Source organism: Nylanderia fulva, unplaced genomic scaffold, assembly GCF_048542155.1.
Source record: "Nylanderia fulva isolate GAGA-0341 unplaced genomic scaffold, ASM4854215v1 Scaffold18, whole genome shotgun sequence".
Lineage (NCBI taxonomy): Eukaryota > Metazoa > Arthropoda > Insecta > Hymenoptera > Formicidae > Nylanderia > Nylanderia fulva.
Genome location: NW_028190055.1, coordinates 3659446 through 3683318, shown reverse-complemented (window position 1 = coordinate 3683318; position 23873 = coordinate 3659446). Strand labels below are relative to the sequence as shown.

The 23873-nt window shown below is 33.1% G+C and overlaps 3 protein-coding genes across 12 annotated transcripts in view; all 3 read right to left on the bottom strand.

Moving 5' to 3' along the window:
• The window catches only part of unc-104 (kinesin family member unc-104), a 28917-nt gene extending 15696 nt beyond the window's left edge, over positions 1-13221 (bottom strand). For 2 of the 8 annotated variants that reach the window (XM_029308560.2, XM_085481513.1), the window contains exons 1-8: positions 12683-13219; positions 1886-2063; positions 1726-1808; positions 1559-1637; positions 1039-1384; positions 694-949; positions 338-495; positions 51-190 (exon numbers count right to left, since the gene is read on the bottom strand). In XM_029308560.2, coding sequence (XP_029164393.1) covers positions 51-190; positions 338-495; positions 694-949; positions 1039-1384; positions 1559-1637; positions 1726-1808; positions 1886-1985 — 1162 coding nt within the window. In that variant the 5' untranslated portion in view covers positions 1986-2063; positions 12683-13219. Of the gene's footprint in view, positions 1-50; positions 191-337; positions 496-693; positions 950-1038; positions 1385-1558; positions 1638-1725; positions 1809-1885; positions 2064-3946; positions 4338-12682 lie in introns of those variants that run through there. The other 6 variants (XM_085481514.1, XM_085481517.1, XM_085481516.1 and 3 more) reach the window with 5 other exon arrangements.
• A 628-nt stretch (positions 13222-13849) lies between these two features.
• Sod2 (superoxide dismutase 2) lies at positions 13850-16307 on the bottom strand. Its single transcript, XM_029308492.2, has 3 exons — positions 16001-16307; positions 15058-15347; positions 13850-14382 (listed from the first exon to the last, which is right to left on the bottom strand). The coding sequence occupies exons 1-3, from the start codon at positions 16036-16038 to the stop codon at positions 14054-14056; spliced, it is 657 nt and encodes a 218-aa protein (XP_029164325.1). The 5' UTR covers positions 16039-16307; the 3' UTR covers positions 13850-14053.
• Positions 16308-17450: 1143 nt separating this feature from the next.
• fl(2)d (Pre-mRNA-splicing regulator female-lethal(2)D) lies at positions 17451-23437 on the bottom strand. Of its 3 annotated transcripts, none has more exons than XM_029308505.2 (6): positions 22984-23437; positions 21727-22099; positions 19106-19230; positions 18825-19003; positions 18588-18742; positions 17451-18444 (listed from the first exon to the last, which is right to left on the bottom strand). In XM_029308505.2, the coding sequence occupies exons 2-6, from the start codon at positions 21956-21958 to the stop codon at positions 17738-17740; spliced, it is 1398 nt and encodes a 465-aa protein (XP_029164338.2). In that variant the 5' UTR covers positions 21959-22099; positions 22984-23437; the 3' UTR covers positions 17451-17737. The 3 variants fall into 3 exon arrangements, with proteins under 3 accessions (XP_029164338.2, XP_029164339.2, XP_029164340.2); XM_029308506.2 differs by lacking the exon at positions 22984-23437 and adding an exon at positions 22641-22814; XM_029308507.2 differs by lacking the exons at positions 21727-22099; positions 22984-23437 and adding an exon at positions 20302-20857.
• Between the last annotated feature and the right edge of the window lie 436 nt (positions 23438-23873).

The following is a 23873-nucleotide window of genomic DNA, read 5'->3' as shown; positions in this document are numbered from 1 at the left end:
AATTTTTATATTAATTTCTAAAGCCTTACTAAAAGAAATGATATATTTACCTTCGTGTACGTCGATTCCTTCCTGTTTTAGAAGTTCCCGTAGTTTCTGTATTTCTTCTTTGAGTTCTCTGATAAGTCTGGCATTCGCGTCCTCGTTGACCACGGCCTTGCAAACGATCTGTTTCGCTCGGTCCGCATATCTATGAATAAAACGAAATATCTTTCAAATCAAAATAATTAATCTCTTTAATATCAAAAGAATTAATCTCTTCATATTTTAATTCAAACTTTGGGAAATTGAAAATTAGTTGAAAAAACATATAATAGAAGCAATGAAAATCTCTTACCGTAAAGTTGAAAGTGTCTCATCGTAATTGATATCAGCAGGGCTAATTGCTGCGATCATAGCGGTTTTAGAATTTCCACCCAAATTCTCTCGTAATAACCACGTTAAAACCGAATCTCTGTATGGTATGAAATCGGCTTTCTTCTTCTTTTTCGTTGCCTATAGAGAAACATAAATAAGCCATTAGATATCAGTTGTATAATTAATTTATTCTCTAATCTCTAATTTTAATTTCGATAAACTTACCGCCTAAAAATCCGCGAAAAAGCAGCAAATAAATGCGTAATAGTGATATCAATATATGATATATTCGATATTTAATATGACAAAAAGATTCAAACAACATACGATACTTACAATCTCGGCCAGAGCACTGATAACTTTTCCAAGAGTTGTCAAACTCTTGTTAATGTTAGCTCCTTCCTTTAGTCGTGTACCTTTCGCGCCCGTCGAATCGGCTCTCTCGGATCCTGCCAGATCAACCAGAGATATTTTACTAACTTTCTCTGACATTAAACCAGTGGTACAATCCTGTTGCTGTTGTGTAAAGAATATAGTGAAAACAGCGTGCGATCTGCTGGATGTTTCGTTCATGTTTGTTGCTGCCACAGTTCTGGAATAATTACAGCATGATTTCCAATGACGTATTATATTACAGAAGGAATTTATACAAATAACTAGTATGTTTGTGTGTGGACTAACCTGGCCTTATTGCCCTCGTCTATGAGATCGTGAATGTCTTCATACGACAATACGGCCAATTTGGAAAGATCTTCGACGTAAGGTCCGTAGAGAGGGTGTTCCCTCACTCGAAGATTCCCTCTATTTTTCGGATTTAACAAATCGCGCACCCTCTCGCAATAGATTTCCATATAACTCACTTCTACCGAATACTTCAATCGCTCGTTAGACGTATAGCTGATTTTCCTAAACAGATCCTTGCAAATCTGTGGTATTATCCCCTCCTGTCCCTCTTCCTGCTTACCCATCATGGTGTAAGATTTACCGGCGCCGGTTTGGCCGTATGCAAAAATGCAAACGTTATATCCTGCATTACGAAATAAATAAATTATATAACGTGCTGATATAATAAAATGTATAAATTAATCCTAATTAAGTTCTAATCCTAATTAATTAAATCTTTTAACAAAATAATTATAGGTGCATATTAATTAGATGGTTTTGATAAATTAAAATTTCTCATCTGTCAACTAATATCTACCTTCGAAGGCGTGTTCCAACATTTCTTCACCGATATCCTTGTAAACCATGAGCTGAGATGAGTAATTTTCATCGTTTGGCTGCAAAAACATCAAAATAATCATGCAATAAACATAATAATATCGTCTTGATATCTCTCATTAAAATAAATAAAAGAAATACACTTACGTCCATAGAAAAGTAGGAATAATCATAATTGAAGCTTTTGACAGCTTCTTTGCTTCCTGGTGTGGCTTTAGGATTCACTATGGCTGTAACGTAAAAATGGGGGATATAGCATCACGAGTTTACGTATTCGGTCGGTTTAAATTACGAGTCGGAAACTTACAAGTGGTAGTCCCCGTCATATCTATGATACATTGTGCCTCACGAGTAATTTCGCGATTGTTGAAGGGTCGTACCCTCACCGCCACCTTAACCGACGACATTTTTCTTGTTTTTTTTTTAACTTAGCGTCGGATAAAGTCGGCGGCGGTGCTGGCGATAACTTCCTCTCGCTCGACTCTCTGTAACAAAATTTTATTTTAATTATTGTAATATCATCGAATTCGTCGAATTTATTAATGGCACGCCATTATCAAATCTATTAATGGTGCAGCCGGTCAATTTCTTAAGTCAAAGTTCATCTTTCGGGCAGAAGAAAGACCTTCTTCAAGTAAAAGTCAATATTAGAAATTCATTAATGTTTAATCTCAATCGACGTGTTTAATATTATTAATTGATCTCTTATATAAATAGTTCAAATATATTATTTTAATTTTAAGCAATTGCATATTTTAACAGAACATTATTTATTGCAAGGGAATAATCGAGAAGTAATTGTCTTCATAAATTTATTTAACAATATATGTATATCTAAATATTATTAATAGAATTATATATATTATTTATAAATACTTTCTTATAGAGGCGAATAAAAAAAAAACAAAAATGTAGTTTTCACAATCTCTGTCACGCCTGAAGAATATCTTTCAAACAAAGTCGCATTAATCGTTGACACGAATCACTGATATTGAATAAATCATGTTTTATACCGGATTATTTTCCAGGATTATAAAATTTATATTATTCAGGCTTCGTATAATTTTACTTTTAAATGTGTGCTTTACATTGTTTTTCAAAAATACTATTAGATCGTGAATCAATAATAAATAAATTCTTTAGGAAAACGTACATCTTTTTTAATGGCAAATATCAGAATTTCGAAAATAATAGATTCCTATTCAAAGTGCGAAAAAAGATTACGATAAAATCCGATCAATACGGTAATAAAGGAGCGAAATGTATATAACAACGATTCCTACATTTACAAATGTTGAAGCATAGCACGGGTCATTGATCCGTACAGAAATACGTAGACTTTATCGGAAGAATAATTAATTAGTAAAACCGCGCGCGCGCGTCATCTATATTCGTGAAAAAAATAGAAGTATAATATTATGCAAAAAAATGCAATTACAACTAACTCATGAATATCTGAAGAAAATGGAGATAAATTTCTTGAAGAAAAGAATGACTGGTTCACGCTAAACTCATTTTTCAAATGTCAAATTATTCCCTTCCGCAATTAAAGTTGATAATATTGTTATTGTATAAGAAAAAATAAATAAAAGCTTAGACACATGTATAATTACACTTGTATGTGTCATCTGTAGATGTATTTTCTTCAAAATTCTCATCAAATCAAATATAATTGACAAACAATTAGAGTTTTTAAATTTGTACTATTTACGAAAATCAATTCTCTTGTACTACTTTTTATTTCACGAAATTTAGATTTAACTCTTTCAACACGTTCATTAAAACAATTAAGATGTTCTGTACATTTTCACAATTGAGATCAATCAAAAAGATGATTTAAAAACAAAATTTAACAATGCATATTAATAAAGCAATCTAGAGAAGATAAGAATGTATTTGAAAAAAATACAAGACATCTCGTCATATGATGAAACACAATTCGTGAAATAAATTACAACAAGCCATAAATTGATGTCCATAGTGAAAAATCTGGAAATAAGGGTCGAAGAGATTCAAGATCCCAATTTAGCAGCACCTAGTTGTCGCGAGAGTTCCTCCGAAATCGCAGGCAAAATTCCCTCAGGATCAGGTTCGAGGGTTCACGATACGCACACGGTAAAGGATCATACGTAGGAATGACGTTTGACGTCAATCATCGCATTCGAAGAAGACGTCCCTTCCGCGAAGCCAGCACTCTCGTAATTGACGTACAAAACACCATCACGGCAGCGGTGTGATCGATACGAACGGCGAGTAGTGTTCGCGGAGGAAGGTCCGGAAGGGGCGGAGACGAGGAACAGCGTATATGTGGATTTTTACGATCGATCGTCCGCACGCTCGGAGAGGATATACCTAGGTCGGGCCTTACCTTTCGCTCGTCTCCGGCGAGGAAAGAGGGTGCGAGCCCTGAAGGAGAACCACGGGACGACCTCTCGAGGAAGGAAGGCTGACTCTTCCTCGAATCGAGGGTCGGGTTTGCTTTGCCCTGATCGCACTTTATACGTCACTACGTCGGCCATCCGCTGGACGATCCGCGATCCGCGCAACCCCCGTAGGCTGATGATGACATTATTGTTTTTAATGGAGCAACACTCGCGCGTACGTAAATACACCCATGTACGAATTCAAGCCGTCTTTCTCGCCTGTCCGTCTGTTTGTCCGGTCCGAGCGAACTTTGGCGAATTCGCTTTCCGTTGCAACGCCACCCCCGTTTTGTTACCCCGTTGTGCCGAGGACTGACGACGACGTATACGCCGGGCGCCTGCGTGCTGCGACGGAGAAGTCCGTCGTCGTCGTCGTCGGGGACACGGACTCGTGTGTCTAGAGTAGGGATACTTCAGTTTAGTAGGGTACTAATACTTCTTGCCCCCTTCGAAACCCAGTATGAATATCGATATTTCTCTCGATATTTCCAGGAAAAGAATTCGTTTTTTCTGGAATTTTAATTAATATAGCGATAGACACGATTGATATTATTTCTCTCTTTCTTTAGAATTATTTGCCCCTAATATGGATGTCTATAGTTGAGAAAAGAGATGCGCTATTCTCTTAAAAGACAGATCACGATTATGAAATAAATTTATTTAAAAAATGAATTAAAAGCATTCTTCTCATTTATATTACTTCCTGTATTTTTAATGTAATACGAATAGATATATTCTCTTGTCATATATTATATAATGATCTAATTTGAAAATTGTGAAATAATTATAGTAAACAAATCACTTTATATTTATACTCTATCTTTTAATATTTGTTGTATACTAAATATGTTATTTATTTTCCTATTTTTTGAAAAAATAATCTAAAAGAGAGAAAATAGCGTGTGCATAAATTATTATGTCATTGGAGCTCATTGTGAAACTATTCAAAATCAGAGCTCTCTAAAGGGGTTGTTCACTCCTATATCGAATGTTTTATCGCCCATATTCGTAGATAAAAAAAAATAAAAACACCTGTATCCTATTAAATAAAAGTATCCTTGCTCGCAATCCGTGTCTCGAGTTACCGCACCGTATTTTAACCACGTAAGGGATTAAGAGAGAAGAGGGAATATGTAAGGTATAGCTATACAAAGCACGCGCACGAATGCCTCGTAGGCGGTCATAAGGGTTGTAATATTCGCTCCTTGCCACGCGCGCAACTCATGATTTCCTCGTAGGATATGGCACGAGAAACAAAATAGCCGCAAGAACGCAATATTTTCCGCTAAGTAACTCCTTTAGGCGGGAAGACAGCGGGAGCTAATTAGAACACAGTTGTCAAAATTAATCAAATTATCTCCGCATTCGCAATCCAATTTACTCGGGCTATTTTTCATTCCAAGAGTAAACTTGTATACCGCATATTCTTCTCGATGGAAGAAAGCAGAGTGCAGTGTGTACGTGTGTGTGTGTGTGTGTGTGTGTGTGTGTGTGTGTGTCTGTGTGTGTGTGCGTGCACGCGTGCATTATATAGGGAAGGGAGAGACTTAACACCTGAATGCATGAGGCGCACGTCGATCTAATTACGCCGTTGAATAGCATCAGATATTTTAGATATTATTACGCAGATCATGAACTACTTGTACATATAAAAATTTTTTGAAAACCTCGACTTATCTTTTTTTTTTTTTTTTTTTTTTTTATAATATTTAGATTGTGAATAATAGCATCGCATGATATATTCATGAGAAAAAAATGAGTTACCATAGCTAAATTTTAGCTGTTCCTCTATTACATATTTAATATTTTAGCTGATATTTTTAGCGATAGAATTCCCTGTTAAACTATAGCTAAAAATATTAGTTACCATAGCTCAAATTTACGCATGATAACTAAAAGGTTGCAATATAGGGACAGCTAAATTTATGATGGCTAATTTATTTATTTTTATTGTATGAGTGCATCTTGAGATTACGAGGCAATCAACTTTAATTGATATTTAGATATCACCAAAGAGAGATCGCATTTGTAAATTAATACCGAGAGGCAGACTTGAGCATTAAGAAATTAGTAAAATATTTATAGATAATACGTAATCATAAAAAAAATTTACTTGTTATAAATCATATCGAGATCAGATATTATATAAGAGATATAGTTTCCTTTTTAATAATGGTAATTTTTGTCTGTACTCCGTTTTATGCATTAAACTCGAAGCTAATTCAATGTTATTCAGATCGTTTTTATATCTAATAATAAACCGCAAAACCAGCAGTGATAATGTTATATGAAGTGCAATCAATCGGATGTTTTTATTTGGCACAATTAATAAATCTTCAATATGTGCGAATATTTATTAAAATATTCGTATGACCTGTTTTCATTAAATAATTGACATCAAACTTGCTTTAAAAAGGCCGAATCTCAAAAGATAAAATAAATGTTATTTATAAACAAAAACTGAAATGATGAAATAAATTTTTTATTAAAAGTCCAATTGTATGCATTCGGTCCTGATTGATTTTTAGATCTGTATTATCCGAGGAGAAGAGTTTTAGTTTATTCTAGCTATTATGAGTAGCTTAATCTCTCTCTCTCTCCCTCTCTCTCTCTCTCGCTCTTTCTCTCTTAATCAATTATTTCCGCAAAATTGATACCAAAAAATAAATCTTGACAAGTTGTATTAAAACACGTCAAGTATTCCGTAAATTTATCACGAATTTGTAACCCCAATGAATTTTTTAAGCAGGGCAAAAATCCAAAGAAGACCAATAATATCTCAGATATTTTTGCTGTGTTCTTTAGATATCCTTTTGCCTTGTATATGGTTTATATTACATAATGAACAAACAATTTATCGTGTCAAATGAATACATTAAACATGTCATCGTGCATAAAAGAGAACGTCGGTTATTATTACCTTTCAGCTTTTATAACAGCGTAAATACATTGTATGTTTAAAAGAGAAGATATCGAGCATGAATATCAGTGTTGTTCTAAATATAATTTCTTTTTTTTTTAATCGAACACAATGATTGATTTGATTATTTCTTCTGGAGTAAAATACTGGGTTAACTAAGAATTAATAAAGCCTATCCTCTAATTTCAGAGATTCGATTTTAAAAATAGAGTATATAAAAATGCTCTTATCCGATGGAAATCTTTTTGGGGACCCGTTTCTCACCCCAAAGGAATCTTTTGGAAGATCAGAATGATGTGCAATGTTCAAATTGAATGTTCTATCCATGGAAAAACGTTTAAACGACCTTCGCATTGAGATGCATGAGCATTAACTATTGGAGCTGGAAGGGTGAAGAGATCATCCTTACGTATACTACCCTCATGTTATGATAAAAGTTCCATACAGTATACTGCATGTACAATATATGATCCATACACGTATATATCTATTTTAAAAATTCTCATTCGATACGTTTTATCGAGAGACAATTCTGTCTCGTGCCAAGTCGTGATTAGCTATCGATCGACAATTCAACACACAAATTATATTATATAATATATACTATAATATATAATATATAATGTATATATATATATATATATATATACAATGTATATTATATATATATATAATGTATATGTATATAATAAATATATATATAAATTATATAAAAAGAAATTGGAATGCGTATTGGTATTCAGCAATCTCGCCAAAATGACGTGAAATTCCAAGGTATTCGACGAATTTCATTGACGTCCCTGCGCGTAAGTCACCTCGCGGCGCGTTCTAGCGAGAAATCTCATTTTGTGAAATGAAGGAATTCTTTGGAGGTCAACCCCGCGCCCTCCAGAAGGTAGCATAGCGGCATGTAGAGATTCAGGGATGCGCACGCGATCGGCCATCAGGCCGCGGAGTCCGCGTTCCGGAACATTATGGTGTCGATTAATCGTTTCGACGCGGCTTACCTCCAGGGTGAGAACGCGCGTCACCCTCCGAATGCGATTCGATGACGGGTTTACGCCCCCGGAACGCGTTTCCGTTTACGTTCTTCCTCCTATGAAACTCTCTCGAGCGGCATCGCGATATACCGGCGCAGCACTAGGGGTGGTGGTTGGATTCGAATCAACGTGGCCGCCCACACATCTGCGCACGAGCGCTTACACGTGTAAACCTTCGTATACAGGATGTTCTAGAACTGGTCAAAAATCATTCTTTCCAATGGCAGATTCTTGGGATCATTCGGGGACGATTTTCCCTCAGCGAAAATGTCGAGGCGCCGATCATTTTCGAGTTACAAGCTTCTTTGCAAACTAAGCCTTGTGTTGGAAATTAAATATTAAGAAAATTATATTCTTTAGTCAATTTCAGGTGGAGTTTACTGTAATAGAATTTTCATTTAAGATTTAGTTACAGCACACCTAACAGCACACATATCCCGAAGACGTTCAGAGAACATTCTGAGGATGTTCGAATATCTTCTGGATATCCTCTGATTATTTTTCGGATATGTTGTGCTATTAGGGAGAGACACGATGGCAAAAAATGATGGCTTCTATAAAAAACTTGTTCACCAGTTCTGAAACACCCTGTATGCATACATGTGCACATAGGCAGACAGCATGTATACACACACACACACACACACATACACACACACACACACACACACACACACACACATACACAGATTAAAGGTGGAGGGTTGCGCGCGTCGATCGACAAGAGCAGCGTGGTGGTCCAGGGCCGTTTTCTCTGGCCGCTTTCTCGGTTTATGGACCAATCGCGTCGCGCCTAGAGGGAGAAAATCAATAGCCCGCGGAGGCACAGCGAGTGACGTCAGCCTGCAACCCCGACGATCGACCGATGCGACGCAGGCGGCGCCGGCCAATTTCCACGGAGCAATCAATAAGTAAAAGATATCCACGACGACATCGCCGACGGTACCGCGCGCGCAAACACACATCGCCTACACATCCTTGGTAAAAGTTGGCGCGCACGTTGCAAATGCTCTCTTTCTCTCTCTCTCTCTCTCTCTCTCTGTCTCCCTTTTCCTTCGACGTCAACGTCGATTAACTATACAAAAATCATCCCCCTTTCGACGCGCCGCTCGTCGAGGGGGCGAATTATTAACATGTAACGTGACCCGACGCCCGGCGTCGTCGCGTCGACTCCGTCTCGAGGAACGCGACATTTCCGAGAGAGAGAGAGAGAAGACAAAATTTCCAATTAAATTAGAGAATTTAGGAATAATGAGTCTCGTTCAAATTGTTGACTCGCTCGCTCTTACATATAGAACGATGAGACTATTGAATAAGATGATGTGTACAGATAGAGAGAATGACTCATAGCCCACCCTCACATTTTCTTGTATTCCTCGATCAATTTGGAGTTAATTTTTCCTCGGAAAAGGTTCCTTCTTTCTAATAAATTTTTTAGCATTGCTAAAATTCCTGGAAAGATTTTATTGTCTTACAAGGCTGAGATCTTTCAATTTTTTTTTAATCTGACATTCTCAATCAATATTTTATACTAATGTTATATAACAAAATGTATGAAAACTGGAGCAATCGGTTTTAGCTACTGATACTTTATTTAATTTAAAGCGATTTTAATTTCTGAAAATATTGGATGTCAGCTATCTTCGCACGATATTTTGCATTTTTAATCACATCAGACAGAAAATCTTATTAAAATTCGAATTGTTTTATTTTCTAATAGATTCTTTAAAATTAATTTCAAATATTCAAGAATAAAGTATTTCCATACATATTTTTCCATTTTATCATCCATTTGTTCAATTGCAATGAAAAGTATTTTAAATATAATATGTCCAATCTAATACGGTTTATTAACCAAAAATGATAAAATTCCGAATTTAATAATCTCTAATTGAAATGAATGACTGTTTTTTAATGAAAAATATGATATATATAATGTATATAATATTTACTTTTTCTCTCTTTTATTTCATAAGTAATAAAATAATATATAGCACATTTTCATTTTAATATATTGATATACGTACTGATAAAACAACTATCTATTATTTAAAATTTTCATATTATAAGGATATTAAGCAGTAACTTTTTCTTAACGTAAATTTAATTATAAGAGAAAATTGAAAATAACTGACAATTAAATTTTTGCGTACCAGATTCAAACGCGCTTTAATCTGAAAGTAAATCAACGAACTTAATTATAGAAGATAGAAATTATATATTTACGTGTCATTCAAAATATCAAGTTCGTTCACAAATTCAGTAATCACGATACTCGAAAGATCGATTACTACTGACCTACCTTAGCCCCCGCATTTCGTTTATATCACGAAATGTTACCTATATGGCCTGTCGTAACCTTCGCGAACCCTTTAATTCCCTTTGTGCTTCTTCCGCCCCTGTTCAAATCGTTATCATCATGCTATTTCGCTTCAGTCAATCTGGAGGTACTCACTATCTATAACGATCTGTGACGGGAGAATAAAAGGGTCAAAACGTAACGAGAATGAGGGGACAGATTGATCGCAGATGGGGATCACAAATTATGGTAAAATAAAATTGAAGTTAATTCCTCATCGACAAAAAAAATAAAGTTAGTTTTTCACTTAAAATAAATTAAAATAAAAATAGTGATTTCTTAATAAAAAAAAATCAAGGGCTTGAATAAATAATAAAATATTGTAAAGCACCATAAAATATAAATGACTATAAGATCATTTTTAACATTTACATAAATTATAAGAATCGTTATTAATATATGAATTATCGATTCAAGTGTGAACTTAATCCTCGACCGGTCTGACATTATTTTATAACTGTCTATCTATATTGCATTTTGCTTTTCGCCAATTGAAAATGTCAATCAAAATTGCGATTAATCGACTATCTCTCAAATGCACATTGAATTATATTTACACTCACGCAATATTATGCTTCGGTGCAAATTTCAATTTGAAAAAATAAAATATACTTGTTATAATCAAATATCAATTTAAAGTGTATTATTCTTAGATTTAATGGAAAATAACGTGAAAAAGAATGACATTTTTCCCATAATTTTTTATGGATACAAAAATAAAGATAATCTTTTTTTATAAAATGTTATCAATTTTTAACACGACAATACACATATTCTCTCTAATGTTAAATATATTTCTGTAATATTCTATTTTAAAATAAAGCCCCCAACATACGATAAATACATTTAATAATAAATAAGTACAAAAAAAATAATACATGAATCGATAATTACACAAAGCAACCAGCAACCCGAATAATATACAAGTATGAATAAAACAGATGCTTATAATTGTAACGTAACATAATGGTGAAACATTAAATAGAATACTGGTTTTTTTACTTATTTTTTGTAAATGTCAAACTATTCGATTTCACTTCTTATACACTGTTCAATGAAAATAAAAAGTCATTTTTTACTTTTTAATTTTTTCTGTCCCCTCTCCGTTCTATTTCGACTCTATTGATTCCGTCTACAGTATATAACACGCAAAATACACCAAAATTGATTAAGGATGAAGACCAAGAACCGGAAAACAATATATATATATATATCTGTTCCTAATTGTTGCATTATACAATACATCTAATTTATCCCTTTTAATATTTTTATATTAAATTTAATATTAATTTAATATTTTTGACGTTTTTGTAGCGTTTTAACACCCTTAATGATTAAGAATAAAGACCAAGAATCAAAAAACAATATACATATCTGTTCCTAATTGTTGCATTATGCAATATATTATTTATATATCTTTTAATATTTTTATACTAAATTTAATATTTTTGACGTTCTTATATAGCGTTTTAACATTCTTAATGCGCAACATGAATTGCTCAGAATAAATACAGAGAAATTCAACCTTTTTACACCGTTAAATTGAGAAACTGTGATGGCTTCCGAAGCGGAAATCGCATTTTCGCAAATAAATATACAGAAAATCGGAGATATGAATACTTGGCAGATTTCATCTCGTCCTTTCGATAATTTCGATTGCAAAGTGTTTCAGCCAGTGACATTTTCTCAAAAATTTCATATATATAATTCATTCATATATTCATGTCCATATATGTATATATATGGACATGAATATATGAATGAATTATATATATGAAATTTTATAAATATATATATATATATATATATATATATATATATATTGTAATAATATATACAATATATATATATATATATATATATATACATACAATATAAATATATATATATATATATAATGTAATAATATATGTAATTTGATAAAATTTCAATAACTATCGAGAGAGTTCAATATAGTTTAATCAGACACATAAATATATATCGGAGACAAAATCGAAGATATAAAATTTACCTTGAAATATGAAGAACGCGATCCGTTTTCGATATATGCCTCAATAAGACAGGTAAAACGCTTCATTTTCTGTTTGCTCCAAAATGCAGACAAAGAGAAAAGGGCGATTCGATCGAGCGCTTCAAAGCTCTCTCTCTCTCTCTCTCGTCGATAAAACGCGGTGGCGGTTTAAATAAATAATTATCACGTCGCGTTCACAGCAACGCGTTCACGCACAATATCGCGCTTACACAAAACCTTACGTACCGTATCGTACTCTCGTAATGACGACAAGTAATAAAGTGACAAGACGCGAGAAGTTAGCGGGAAACATATACGGTCTGAAGTGGCGCGAAATAGACAGATACTCACCAGATACGTAGGCAGTGACGTGAAAACAGCTGGGCTCCTCCGGCCATACTGGCTCCTGTCGACGATTCCTCGTGTGAGCGTCGCGACGCCACACGGTGGTCCGGAGTCGACTCCTAGCGATCGATCGTCGACGGGAACGCGCGACTCGGAACGTGCGCTGGCCCTTTCTTTCCTCTCCTCTGTGCGTTTTCCTCCACGTCTCTTCTTTACTCCGTTTCACGCTGCGAACTTCGCGACGCGAACCGAGACTGCTGTTTCTCGCCTCTCCCGTTTCTTCCTCTCTTCTGCGCGTTCCTTTTCAATTTCGATTCGATCACGACCTCGCGCGCTTCTCAGACTTGCGCGCTCTCTTCCTCTCGTTCCTCGCGACGAGAGGATAAAGATCGCGATCTCGCACGCGCACGCGATAAATGACTAGCTTCTCGACAGTCAGACACTTGGATGATTCATACAAGTTTACCAAACATAACCTTGTTTTTCCACTGAGATAATCGGGGAAATCTTATGTCTCTCCTGCAAATTCATGCTCTAATCTAGTTAAAATGTCAAAAATTAAAAATAAAAATTTTTTATAAATTTGCATTATATTTTTGCACATTAAATGTAATAATTGTAACATTAATCAAAGAGAAATTTGGGAGTATGCATAATTTAATCTATTTAAATATAAAATTTAAAACACTGAATTGAAATTTTTGTCTTTCTGCTTATTAAATTAGTGCTGATAAATTATGTAGGGAAATATTTTTTCATAAAATTTTCTTTTATAGTTAATGAAAAATAAATTCTTATGAAGAAAAATGTTCTATAATTTTACATAAAAAATACTCCATAATTTACTCCAATAAATTGACAAAAGAAATATATATCTGTGAACTTATTTCATGTATGCTTTTCAAGTATTCTGTTAAATAGAAACGATATAATTCTTGAATATATATTATTTTCATAATTAATAATAATAATAATATTCCAATATATTGAATATATATCTTCGTGATTTAAAAGAAACATATAAACATTGTTTTATTTTATAAATGCATATTTTATATAGAAAAAACTGTACAAACAGAAAAAGGACTATGCATTTATAATATGTCCATAAAATAAAATGCTGGCTACATTCAGTCTCATTCTAAGGATAAGATACGAAGTAAACATTACTAGTATTGCTTACGTTTGTTTACTCGTTATTTGTGTATATAATTTATAACAGTACACAAGTCTTACAGTTTGGAAAAAGAAAAGCATACAGAAAATCACAGGCGTGTTGTACGTGACGAAAATTCGTGATGATATACCAACCCTATACAAAAAAGCGTCATTCTAACATCATATTTTAAAAACATATTCAAACGTCTCTATTGACTCTTAACAGCCGGTGGCGGTTTTGAAGCGCGCGTTCACGTCCTTCCAATTGACAATGTCAAAGATCGCCTTCACATAGTCGGGACGTACATTCTTATATTGCAAATAATAGGCATGTTCCCATACGTCGATGCCAAAGAGAGGAATAAGACCGGTTGTCGCCTGCAGCGGATCTTGATTCGCGCAAGTTGCTATTTTGAGGGACTTAGCTTTTTGATCATATCCAAGCCAACCCCAGCCAGAACCCTGAATTGCCACAGTTGTTTCAGATAACCGTTTCTTCAATTCTTCCAAACTGCCAAAATCCTTTTCGATTTGTTTCACGAAGGCAGCTAGGAAAATAGATATATAATATATTATCTGTGCAAGTTGTACTTTTTATACTTTTTGACATATTAATATATTATACAATTTTAAAAAATCAACTTTAAACTTAATTCTTTTTTCTATTTATAGTATATACAGATTATTTTTTCAAAAATTTGTAATTGTTAATATTTAAATTTATGATATATTTCTCTTTTTTTTAATTAAAAAAAATACAATTTTGTAATTTTTAAATATTTTTATATATGTTTAGATGGATTTTTTATAAAATTATATTTCTAACTTTAATTTTATATATCATATAAAAAAAACTTCAAAATTTGAAAAATCTTAAAACCAACAATAATTGTGTGTTACAAATAAGTTACAAATTATATAAAGCATATTATAAAATTCAATCAGTTAAGAATAATAAATATTATCATCATTTAAGTAATGTTGTCATTAGAAGATATGTAATTAATTGTCAACTGAATCCTACTATAATTTTTCAATCTGATGCAAACTTTAAAACAAGAGAACTCTACAAAGATAAACAATTTTGTATGACAATAAAATTATTTTTTTTACTGCCATACAGAATAAATTTAATTCATTTAAATACTTATTTTCTGTATATACGTGTATGTAGATTAATTAGGTAACTAATTAATTATTCTATTCATTTTTCTCATTGTTACCATCTGGATCGCCACCACAAGGTGAAAGGTTACACCAGAATATTGAGTGGTTGAGATGACCACCGCCATTGAACTTGATGGCTGGAGCCAGAGCAATTTGTGTGTTAACGTCACTTTTTGCAACTGCCTCTTTTAGCTTTTCCTCAGCAATGTTCAAGTTATTGACATATGTAGCGTGATGTTTGGAATGATGAAGCTGCATGATCTCTGCGCTTATGATTGGCTCCAGAGCCTTATAATCATATGGCAGATCTGGAAGCGAGTGCTTTGATCTTGCAAATACATCCTTGCTGTAAATTGCATCAATCATTGATTAATATAACATATTGGAATAATTATTTATAAAAAATGTGATATAGAAGCATATATGTAAAAAAATAAATGCAAACACACACACACACAGCTAATAATAAACAATAAATAGAATAAACTTGCATCTAACTTGTAATGTTTACTATTTTTTGTTAATATAATTATATACAATTTACCAGAAATAATAATCAAAAAACCATACTTAGAGTACAGATTAAACAAAAAAATTGATTACAAATTGTAGACAGTTTAATTATATAAACAAATATGAAATTTATTTTTTGAAATGCATTGCAATAACGTTCGTTTGTTAAAAACATAAAAAGTTTCTTTAGATACATTGAAATAAATTTTTGCCGGTTACGTAAATAAATGCAAATAGAAAAAGACTCTAAAATGAAAGTTTTTTTTTGACAATTCTGCTTGCACATTCGTGCGCATATTTTGTGCAATCTCCTATTTCGCATAAATTATTGATATATATATATCGTCTTATGAATTAATATCAACTCATACTCGAGTAACAGATAAGAAACGTATCGCTACAGAAATATCAAGATTATGTATCAGGTTAGGAATTACATAATACAAAAACAAGAATAAATATAAGAATTAATATTGACATATTTACATTGTATTGGAGACGAGGACACGTCTTGCTGCGAACATGATCGAGAAAATACAAAAGTAGACTATTTTTGAAAATAATTCAATGATTTCTCTTTGCAGCTTATTTGGTTCTGCTTGATTCTACTACAAACTGTCAGCCAGCATACGCAAGTATCTCGCGCTGCTAGCGCAAACTATTGACGAACTACTTGCCGAATACTTGCGATATCGGCTTCTGCAATATTGCATTAATGCATTCCGTAATCTGCGATCAACACAAAGAAAACTCGTGAAATAAATTCCACCGGCTGATACGTCATGCGCATGCGTGACGTCACTGTCACGTGATCGACGTCGGCAAGCTCGTACCTAGATGCAATAGCACCCTTCCAACAGTTCATACAAATTTTCTATTATATTTTTGTTACTATTACTAATAAATTACTAATAATATAGTGGATATATGAAATAATAAATTAAACACTATTACTATTATAGAATGATTTTAAAATAAAAGATTATATTCTAGAAGCTTAAAATCTACTTATTCATTAATATTCTATATAAACACAAGTTTATACAATAATTTAAAGAAAAGATACCATAATATAATTATAAAATATGGATATGAAAAAAAAACTTTATTTTCAGTTTATAATTGAGAAATTGCGTTATCTTTTTAGTAGTGCTAAAAAAATTAATAATGGCACATAAAAAGTTTGAATGAAATATATCATACATATTTTATAATACTCTTTAATGCAAATTTATGTTATTCAATATTTTTTATTTCTTTTTATGCGTGTTCTCTTTGAAAATAAAAGCACAAATTAAAAAAGGCAAATGTAAAATAAACTTTTATATATATAAAATATTATCTCACATAATTTTATATATTTTTTTAGAAAATTAAAAATGTGAATGCTGTGTACAATTTCTGAAAAGATTAAAAATGTTTAATATATTAGTAGTGAAGTCAATCCACATATATGTATATTGTCAAAAGTACTGTACTATTTTATATTTTAAATTTATATATTTTTTCTCTCTTTAATTATTTAATAAAAAAAAAAAAAGAAAAAAGAAAAACATGGTATGCAATTAATATGTCACATGTAACATAAAAGTATATATATACATTGAAATTATGTATGCAATTTTTAAATACGTTTTATATATATATATATATCTGAAAGTATTGATTATGTATTTGTTTACATAAAATGTGGTCAGGCGTTTTTAATCAATTCTTGACAATTTTTCAGATTATTCATTTTTACTGATTAACCAAACTTTTGTTGATTTTACACAAAATATTGATACAAGAAATTTACAAAATATGAACAAAATCTGACTGCTAGTTTCTTTCACTAGCATTTGTTGTAAATTAAAAGGCGAGAATCAAATTTATTTATTATAATTTTGTGTAATATAATTTGTAATTTGGTCATATGCAAATAACGAGGTAAACATAAATTTTTAATTTTATATTAATCTAATAGTATAAGAGTATTTACAAGTTTGTTAATTTTTAGAGACAATGTCAATATTTATCATTTGAAGTTATCACCAATACAGGTACTGAAACCATGTCTCTTTATGGCTAATTATTCGTTTATTCGAACACTGTCCTGTAAACAGCCGTCGTTACGTTAATTGAAAAATTTTGTACACAGTAACAAGAGAATTTCAAATCATATCGCGGATTTTCACCACATTTTGGTTGGATGTGAATTTTAAAATCAACCTAAAATATCGTTCATTCTGGATCACTTTGTAGAGTCTCGCCATTAGTCAAAACTAATGCATCATCATCGCCATCATTATAATCAAGAGAAAGAATACTTTCCCTTCGTTTCTTCTTGTGCGTCCTTTCATCATCACTACTGGCTGCACTTTTCTCCCTCTTTGTCCTGTCCCTACCCCGCGTTGTTCGCGTTAGCACCTCTTCCCCGTTTGATTTACCACTATTCCTATTGTGACTTTTACTCCTTAATATTCGCTTGTTCCGATTCTCCTCGTGCTCTTCTTCTCTATCACTGAGTTCTTCATTTTCAACCTTAATAATTAATGCCGCGGAATCGCTAGAACTTTCGTCATTGTGATCGGCTTGATTAAGTTTTCTCTCTGCACGTTCTGTTCTTTCGACACTAGTAAGCTCACTCTGGGGCGACGTTAACGGTGGAGTTCTTACACCTTTGCACATATCACTGTCCTCCATCGGTTTCGGAGGTTTCGTATCTGGTGCAGAACTTTCTTCTAATTCCTCCTTTTTGATCGGGGGTGTATGGGGTGATAAACCGTTCGATAAATTATTCTCATTTGTATTCGTCTTTAATGCTGCATTTTCCTGTTGTAATAGCGTGACGGATTCTCGAGCCTTGCGCAGTTCTTGTTGTAAGAAGTAAATAGTACTCTGCATACCCTCCACATCTTCATCCAAGTCTTGTAGAAACTCGTCTAATTCTGCAAAATGAAACAAAATATTAGTTCTATGATGTTTCCAAATATATAACATTCAAGATATTTCAATTATAAAAAAGATTGTAATGATTACATAAAAATTGCTTTATACAGGTTTGTAAATCAATAAATATTTAATAGGATACCTGATTGTGACTTTTTGACTTCTTCGCTGAAACTTTTTTGCAAGGCGAGTTCGCCTTCTAACTTTGCGATACGTCCACTAGCAATCATACGACCAAGTTCTTCATTTTCTTGATATAATAATCTACATTTTGCCATTAATCTTTTTCCCGTATTGCTGTAAATAAAATATAATTAGTGAGAAGAGAACTGTATATTATATTTTATTTGATACATAAATGCTAGTCTTTTCTTCTGACCTGTCTGGTGTAAATTTCCATGCGCTTAGCTCATTTTGTGTATCTTCTAATTTACCCTTGGTCGTTATTAATTCTTGCCTTAATTTCTGTATCAATATATTAACAGCCGGATCTAACAGAGCAGATCTTAATGCAGCTGCGGACGGAGCTTGGGTGGCTTTCATTTCACTTATTTGATTCTAACAGAAAAGAAGATCCTCTTTTATTTATCGGTTTATATAAAAATAAATTTTGCAAGACTTTTGCTTAGAATTTCAATGTATCTGAGAATGTTTACATACAATATATTCTTGCAATTCCTGCTCTTTAGAGGCAAGCCTCCTTACTAAGATCTTCTCCCTGTGAGATGCTTCTACATATTGTTGCCTGTATTTGTTTTCGGATTCTCTCAATGAAGCTAGTTCACCTATAAAGGAATAGTCTATAAATTTTTATACTTTTAGAGTTTCAATATTCAATGGCATCTATGTGTTTCTCAAAATTGCAATATTTATGATGTATATATTCAACACAATATTTCTTACACAAGAAAAATATTTCCTATAAAACATCAAAATTATTTATTTTAGATTAAAATAATTACAGTGAACAGATGGAATATATTTCATAGAGGACATGTATATATTTACACACATATAAAATTTGAAATGATTTTAAGCCTGCAACAGTTTATTTTGTTTTGAAAAAGTCTATTATTTCTATCATATTTTGTCAAAATTTTTTAAATTGTTTTTTAACATGTTTTTAAATTTCATTTTTTGGCCGTTTTGCATATAAATAAACAAAAAAATATGAATATTAGATTATAAACTCTGATTTAAATAAGTAATATTTACATAAACACGGAAGTTAAAAATGTAAATTTTTATAATTTTATAAATTGAGATAAAAAAATAAATCTATACATATATGATTTTTGTTCCTAATATTACACTTATATGCAGACATATCTCATTTTGATAGAAATTGAAAACATTTTCTCTGGTGGTGTTTATTATTCTAAAAATAGTTAAAGTAATAATAAAACAATTAAATAAAGTTTATTATTATAAAGAAATATTAAGTTAAGTATATACTTCATTAATTCCATTATAAATTTTTTTTATATTAATAACATATTTGAAAATACTTTTAAAAGATTTCCTTTTGGAGCACAAATGTAAAAATTGAAATAAATTAGTAATAATTTTTTAAAACACATTTCTATAATGAAAAATACGAATTTATGAATCACATAGAGTGCTTGAAATCTTGGACTGTAAACGGATTGTATTTATGTTCAATACTCTGTATAATTTTCATGTGTAAATATAAATATATATATATAGAGTTTTTTTGGCTGGAATCAAGTGTGTATATTGGTGAAAAATTACTATTTGTCATTTTGTTTAGCCTAAGTGCGCATAAATAAACTATATACTTTCATAAGTATGTGACAATGACTGCCTGACAACTGACATTGTTAATTAGCGCATACTTTGATTTTGGAGCTCGTTGCGACGTGCCATTTGCGAGATTCTCTGTACTTCCACCAAGACCAAGAGTGGATGTTACTTTTCTTCCGCAAGAATCAAGCGTGTACTTGTTGCAGGCATAGATGTTGTAACGAGAGGCCGGCCGGGCTTAATTCACAGGTTTGTACTTTTGAAATTCGTTTCTGATATCCGGACATTATGGTGCAGGTAAAAATGCATGCACACAAGTTGCATTCATAGTGAAAATATGTAGAAGGATGGGTCTAGGAATATACAATGAATTAAAAAATTGTGTTATCTAACTGGAAAAAGGACAAAAGATAATGTATAAAAATATGTGAAAAAGATTTGAAAAGAGGAGAGGGGGAGGGAGAGCAGATGGTAGAATTAGGTAATACGGTATTCCAGTTTTGGTAACGACGAATGTTGTGGTTGCGTACTTCACCGAGATTTAAATTCACGCACCCCAAATGCAGTAATTTGGCCAAAGGGTGAAACGGATCCATTCTTATTATTCCTCTGAGACGTATATTCAGCGCCCTCATAAAAACGCTCCGCTTTTCATCTGATCTTCGTAAACTAGAAACTCGGTATTTTCGAATTATCACGCGCGCACACACTTGTCCTGCATTTGCCGTCATAATTATTGCACTGCAGAAGTATACGCGATACACTACACAGGCACTTATGAAATTTCGGGCTAGATGATTGTGTCTTCCATAATATTGATGGCAGACACATATTTTTTTTTGCAAAGAAATGGACGCATCTTGATACACATTAACACTTGTGATTTCAGCCAATTCACTTTTACTCGCTAACTATACGCTTTTTATGGCTGACAATGTAGCTCACAGAAAATTTTAATGTGTTTACTATATCTCAGCCTATAAATATATCCTTTTGTATATTAGGTTTTTATATATTATATACGTGATTATCACTCCACCCTATCACAGATACCCTGAGAATTTTCGTGCTTTATGTCACTATACATATGAATCTTTAATTTAATTATCCGCACTACACATCACAAGTGCAATTTTAAAAATTAATATGAGTTGATCAACACTATATCGCATAATATAAAACGCAACATAATTCATGAATTTTATATCTTTCTAGTACTTGTGCAGATACATTGAAACAATCTGATTGCACATGTACTGACAATGAGCTTTCTTATAAAGAGCAATAAAGAAAGTCTCATATTTGATACCTACAGTGTACTTATTTACTAAAGCTCTTTCATTACCTTAATCCTAATAGACAATTTAATGACAGTATCCTAAACACTGGTCTAATGAACCCTATGCTTAGCGTCCCTATGAGAGTCTTGTCTCTTATAAAAGACCGTTGTGTTCTGGCATTCGTTAATTCGCTTAAGATATGTGAGTGAGGTGGTCTCACTCGTGTGATCTCAGTACCTTCCTGAGCTGCCGCCTGGGCTTCTAGACACTCCACATACAAGTCCTGTTCATGCCATTTGGCTGCTAGCTCGTCCTTTGTCAAGCTGTCCAATTGTTGCTGAGTAAGCTTCACGCGTCTTGGCTGCCTAGGGGAATGCGGGCTATTGGGTTTTCCACCGGTGCTACTGCTCTGAGGACTCCTTGGCGAAGATGGTCCCGCTGACTTCACTTCGCTGCATTCATCTGCCATTTCACTGCAAATTTGTGGCTGGGATGTTGGTTTGTAGAAGAAGCCTTTTATCCAGCGCAAAACCTTCTACTCATTAATGTTACGACGACGATTGTATCACCAATCAAATTAATTATGATGCAATTGGTATTAGACATTCATCTGAAACAGAAAAATATTATGTAATTAATATCAAATGTAAAATATACAAATTATTTCTTACTCTACAGTTATGCGATATAAATAGCATTTCATCAAACAATGAGTTATAATCTACTTTATAATTAAGAACAAATATTTGAAAGAATAACTTTGTAAAGCATTATAAGAACCATTAATTTCAAATATAATCATATTGTATAATTGTATACATTGTACTTGTTCTATTAACCTACAGGTCATTTCATTAAATTTATTCATTACTAGGTTGAAATTATCAGGTTGATGATACGTTTATAGCATTAATAATTTATCAACTTTTTTATAAGAATGATTATACAAAAATACAACATGTTTCCCACACTTTCTTTTCCTAATCGATTTAATCATAATATATTAAACCTTAATTGAAAATATATATCAAAGTCCGATTGATCGCGTATCCAAAAGTATTATAAGACACGCGCAACAACGAATTATAAGATTCTACGACATTCCAAGGGAATAATCTTCCAAAATCACGCTAAAGATCGCTTAGGTCTACCGTGGCAACGATTAGAGAGGCGAAAATTGCATTTATCTCCGGCAGAAGACAGTCGTGACGCCATTACGTCGACATGTCCGCCACGGAAGGAGCATTTGCGCTCGAGTATTTAATTTTTTTTTCCTTTCCTTCACTCGCGCCTTGTCCCATCCTTCCCTCTTCCACTTTCGAATGTAAGAACAGAAATCGCGAAATTTCAAAGCTCTTCCCGGAATTTCCTCGTCGCGAGGCTCCAAAGTCTCCGTAGCTAATTCATCCGCGATCGATTTTTCGCCTCGCGTTCGCCAACAATTTTTCTCGTCGATTTCGCGAGGAAAAAAAAATTTAACTCGCACAAACCTACCGATCTTATCCCTCAGAACCAGGCGGGGATGCTCCTATTTCTTACGGGGACATTCGCTCGGTATCAGGAGAGAGAAGCGTGTAACATCGTGCGCGCAAGTGCATGTACGAGACTCGTACATCCGTGTACGAAAAAGCGGCAAACACGGGTTCTCCGCGTGCGGCGAGGAGAACCTATCCGTCTCTCTCTCTTTCTCTTCTCGCGATCGATGAATCCGAGAAGAACCGAACGCACGGGGAACGCGCGGTACTATTTTGACGTACGAACCACCACAAGACGGAGGAAATTTGGACGCGGGTACTCGCAGAAGAACGTCAGGAACGCCGCGACTAATCATGAATGACAATCACCGAGTCGGTTTCCCGAGAGAGAGAGGAGCCGAACGGACGCGTGCCAGCGCATGCTCCAATCATGATCGACCTACACAATCCAATACGACACTGGCGACTGAAGTGGAGGTTGGGAAATGCGAAGGGACGAATCTCGCGCATGCGCGGTGGCGCCATCATTTCATTGCGAAGAATGTCATTAAATTCTTTGGGAAAAAAATTGTAATACATTGTGATTTATTAATATGAATTATTATCATTTTTTTTGTAATTTAAAGCTGTATTTGTAATTACTAATCTAGTCAAATATTTTCCTAATATTATATTAAGCATTTTTATTTGTTTTATATTTAATTTATTGTAATAATTAATTTTTTTTTCCTCTCGTAAAATTTCGTCTATCGATTTTTAAAAAAAGGCGGTTTTCTAAATTTAGTATCGAATATGGCGCTTTCGCTGAGATTCTATCGATTGACCAATCAGGATAAAAGAAATAAAAATTTCTTAGCTCTGATTGGTTAATCACAGCCTATACTCCAAGAAGGAAATTTTGGAACGCAA

What these genes read in the sequence shown, in the direction of transcription:
- Sod2 (XM_029308492.2), bottom strand. Translation starts at nt 16,038, where the DNA reads ATGTTCGCAGCAAGACGTGTCCTCGTCTCCAATACAAT. An exon ending in GTCCTCGTCTCCAATACAAT is followed by an intron (nt 15,348 to 16,000) that starts GTAAATATGTCA and finishes TGCAATTTACAG; the next exon opens with CAAGGATGTATTTGCAAGAT. An exon ending in TTGTGGTGGCGATCCAGATG is followed by an intron (nt 14,383 to 15,057) that starts GTAACAATGAGA and finishes CTATTTTCCTAG; the next exon opens with CTGCCTTCGTGAAACAAATC.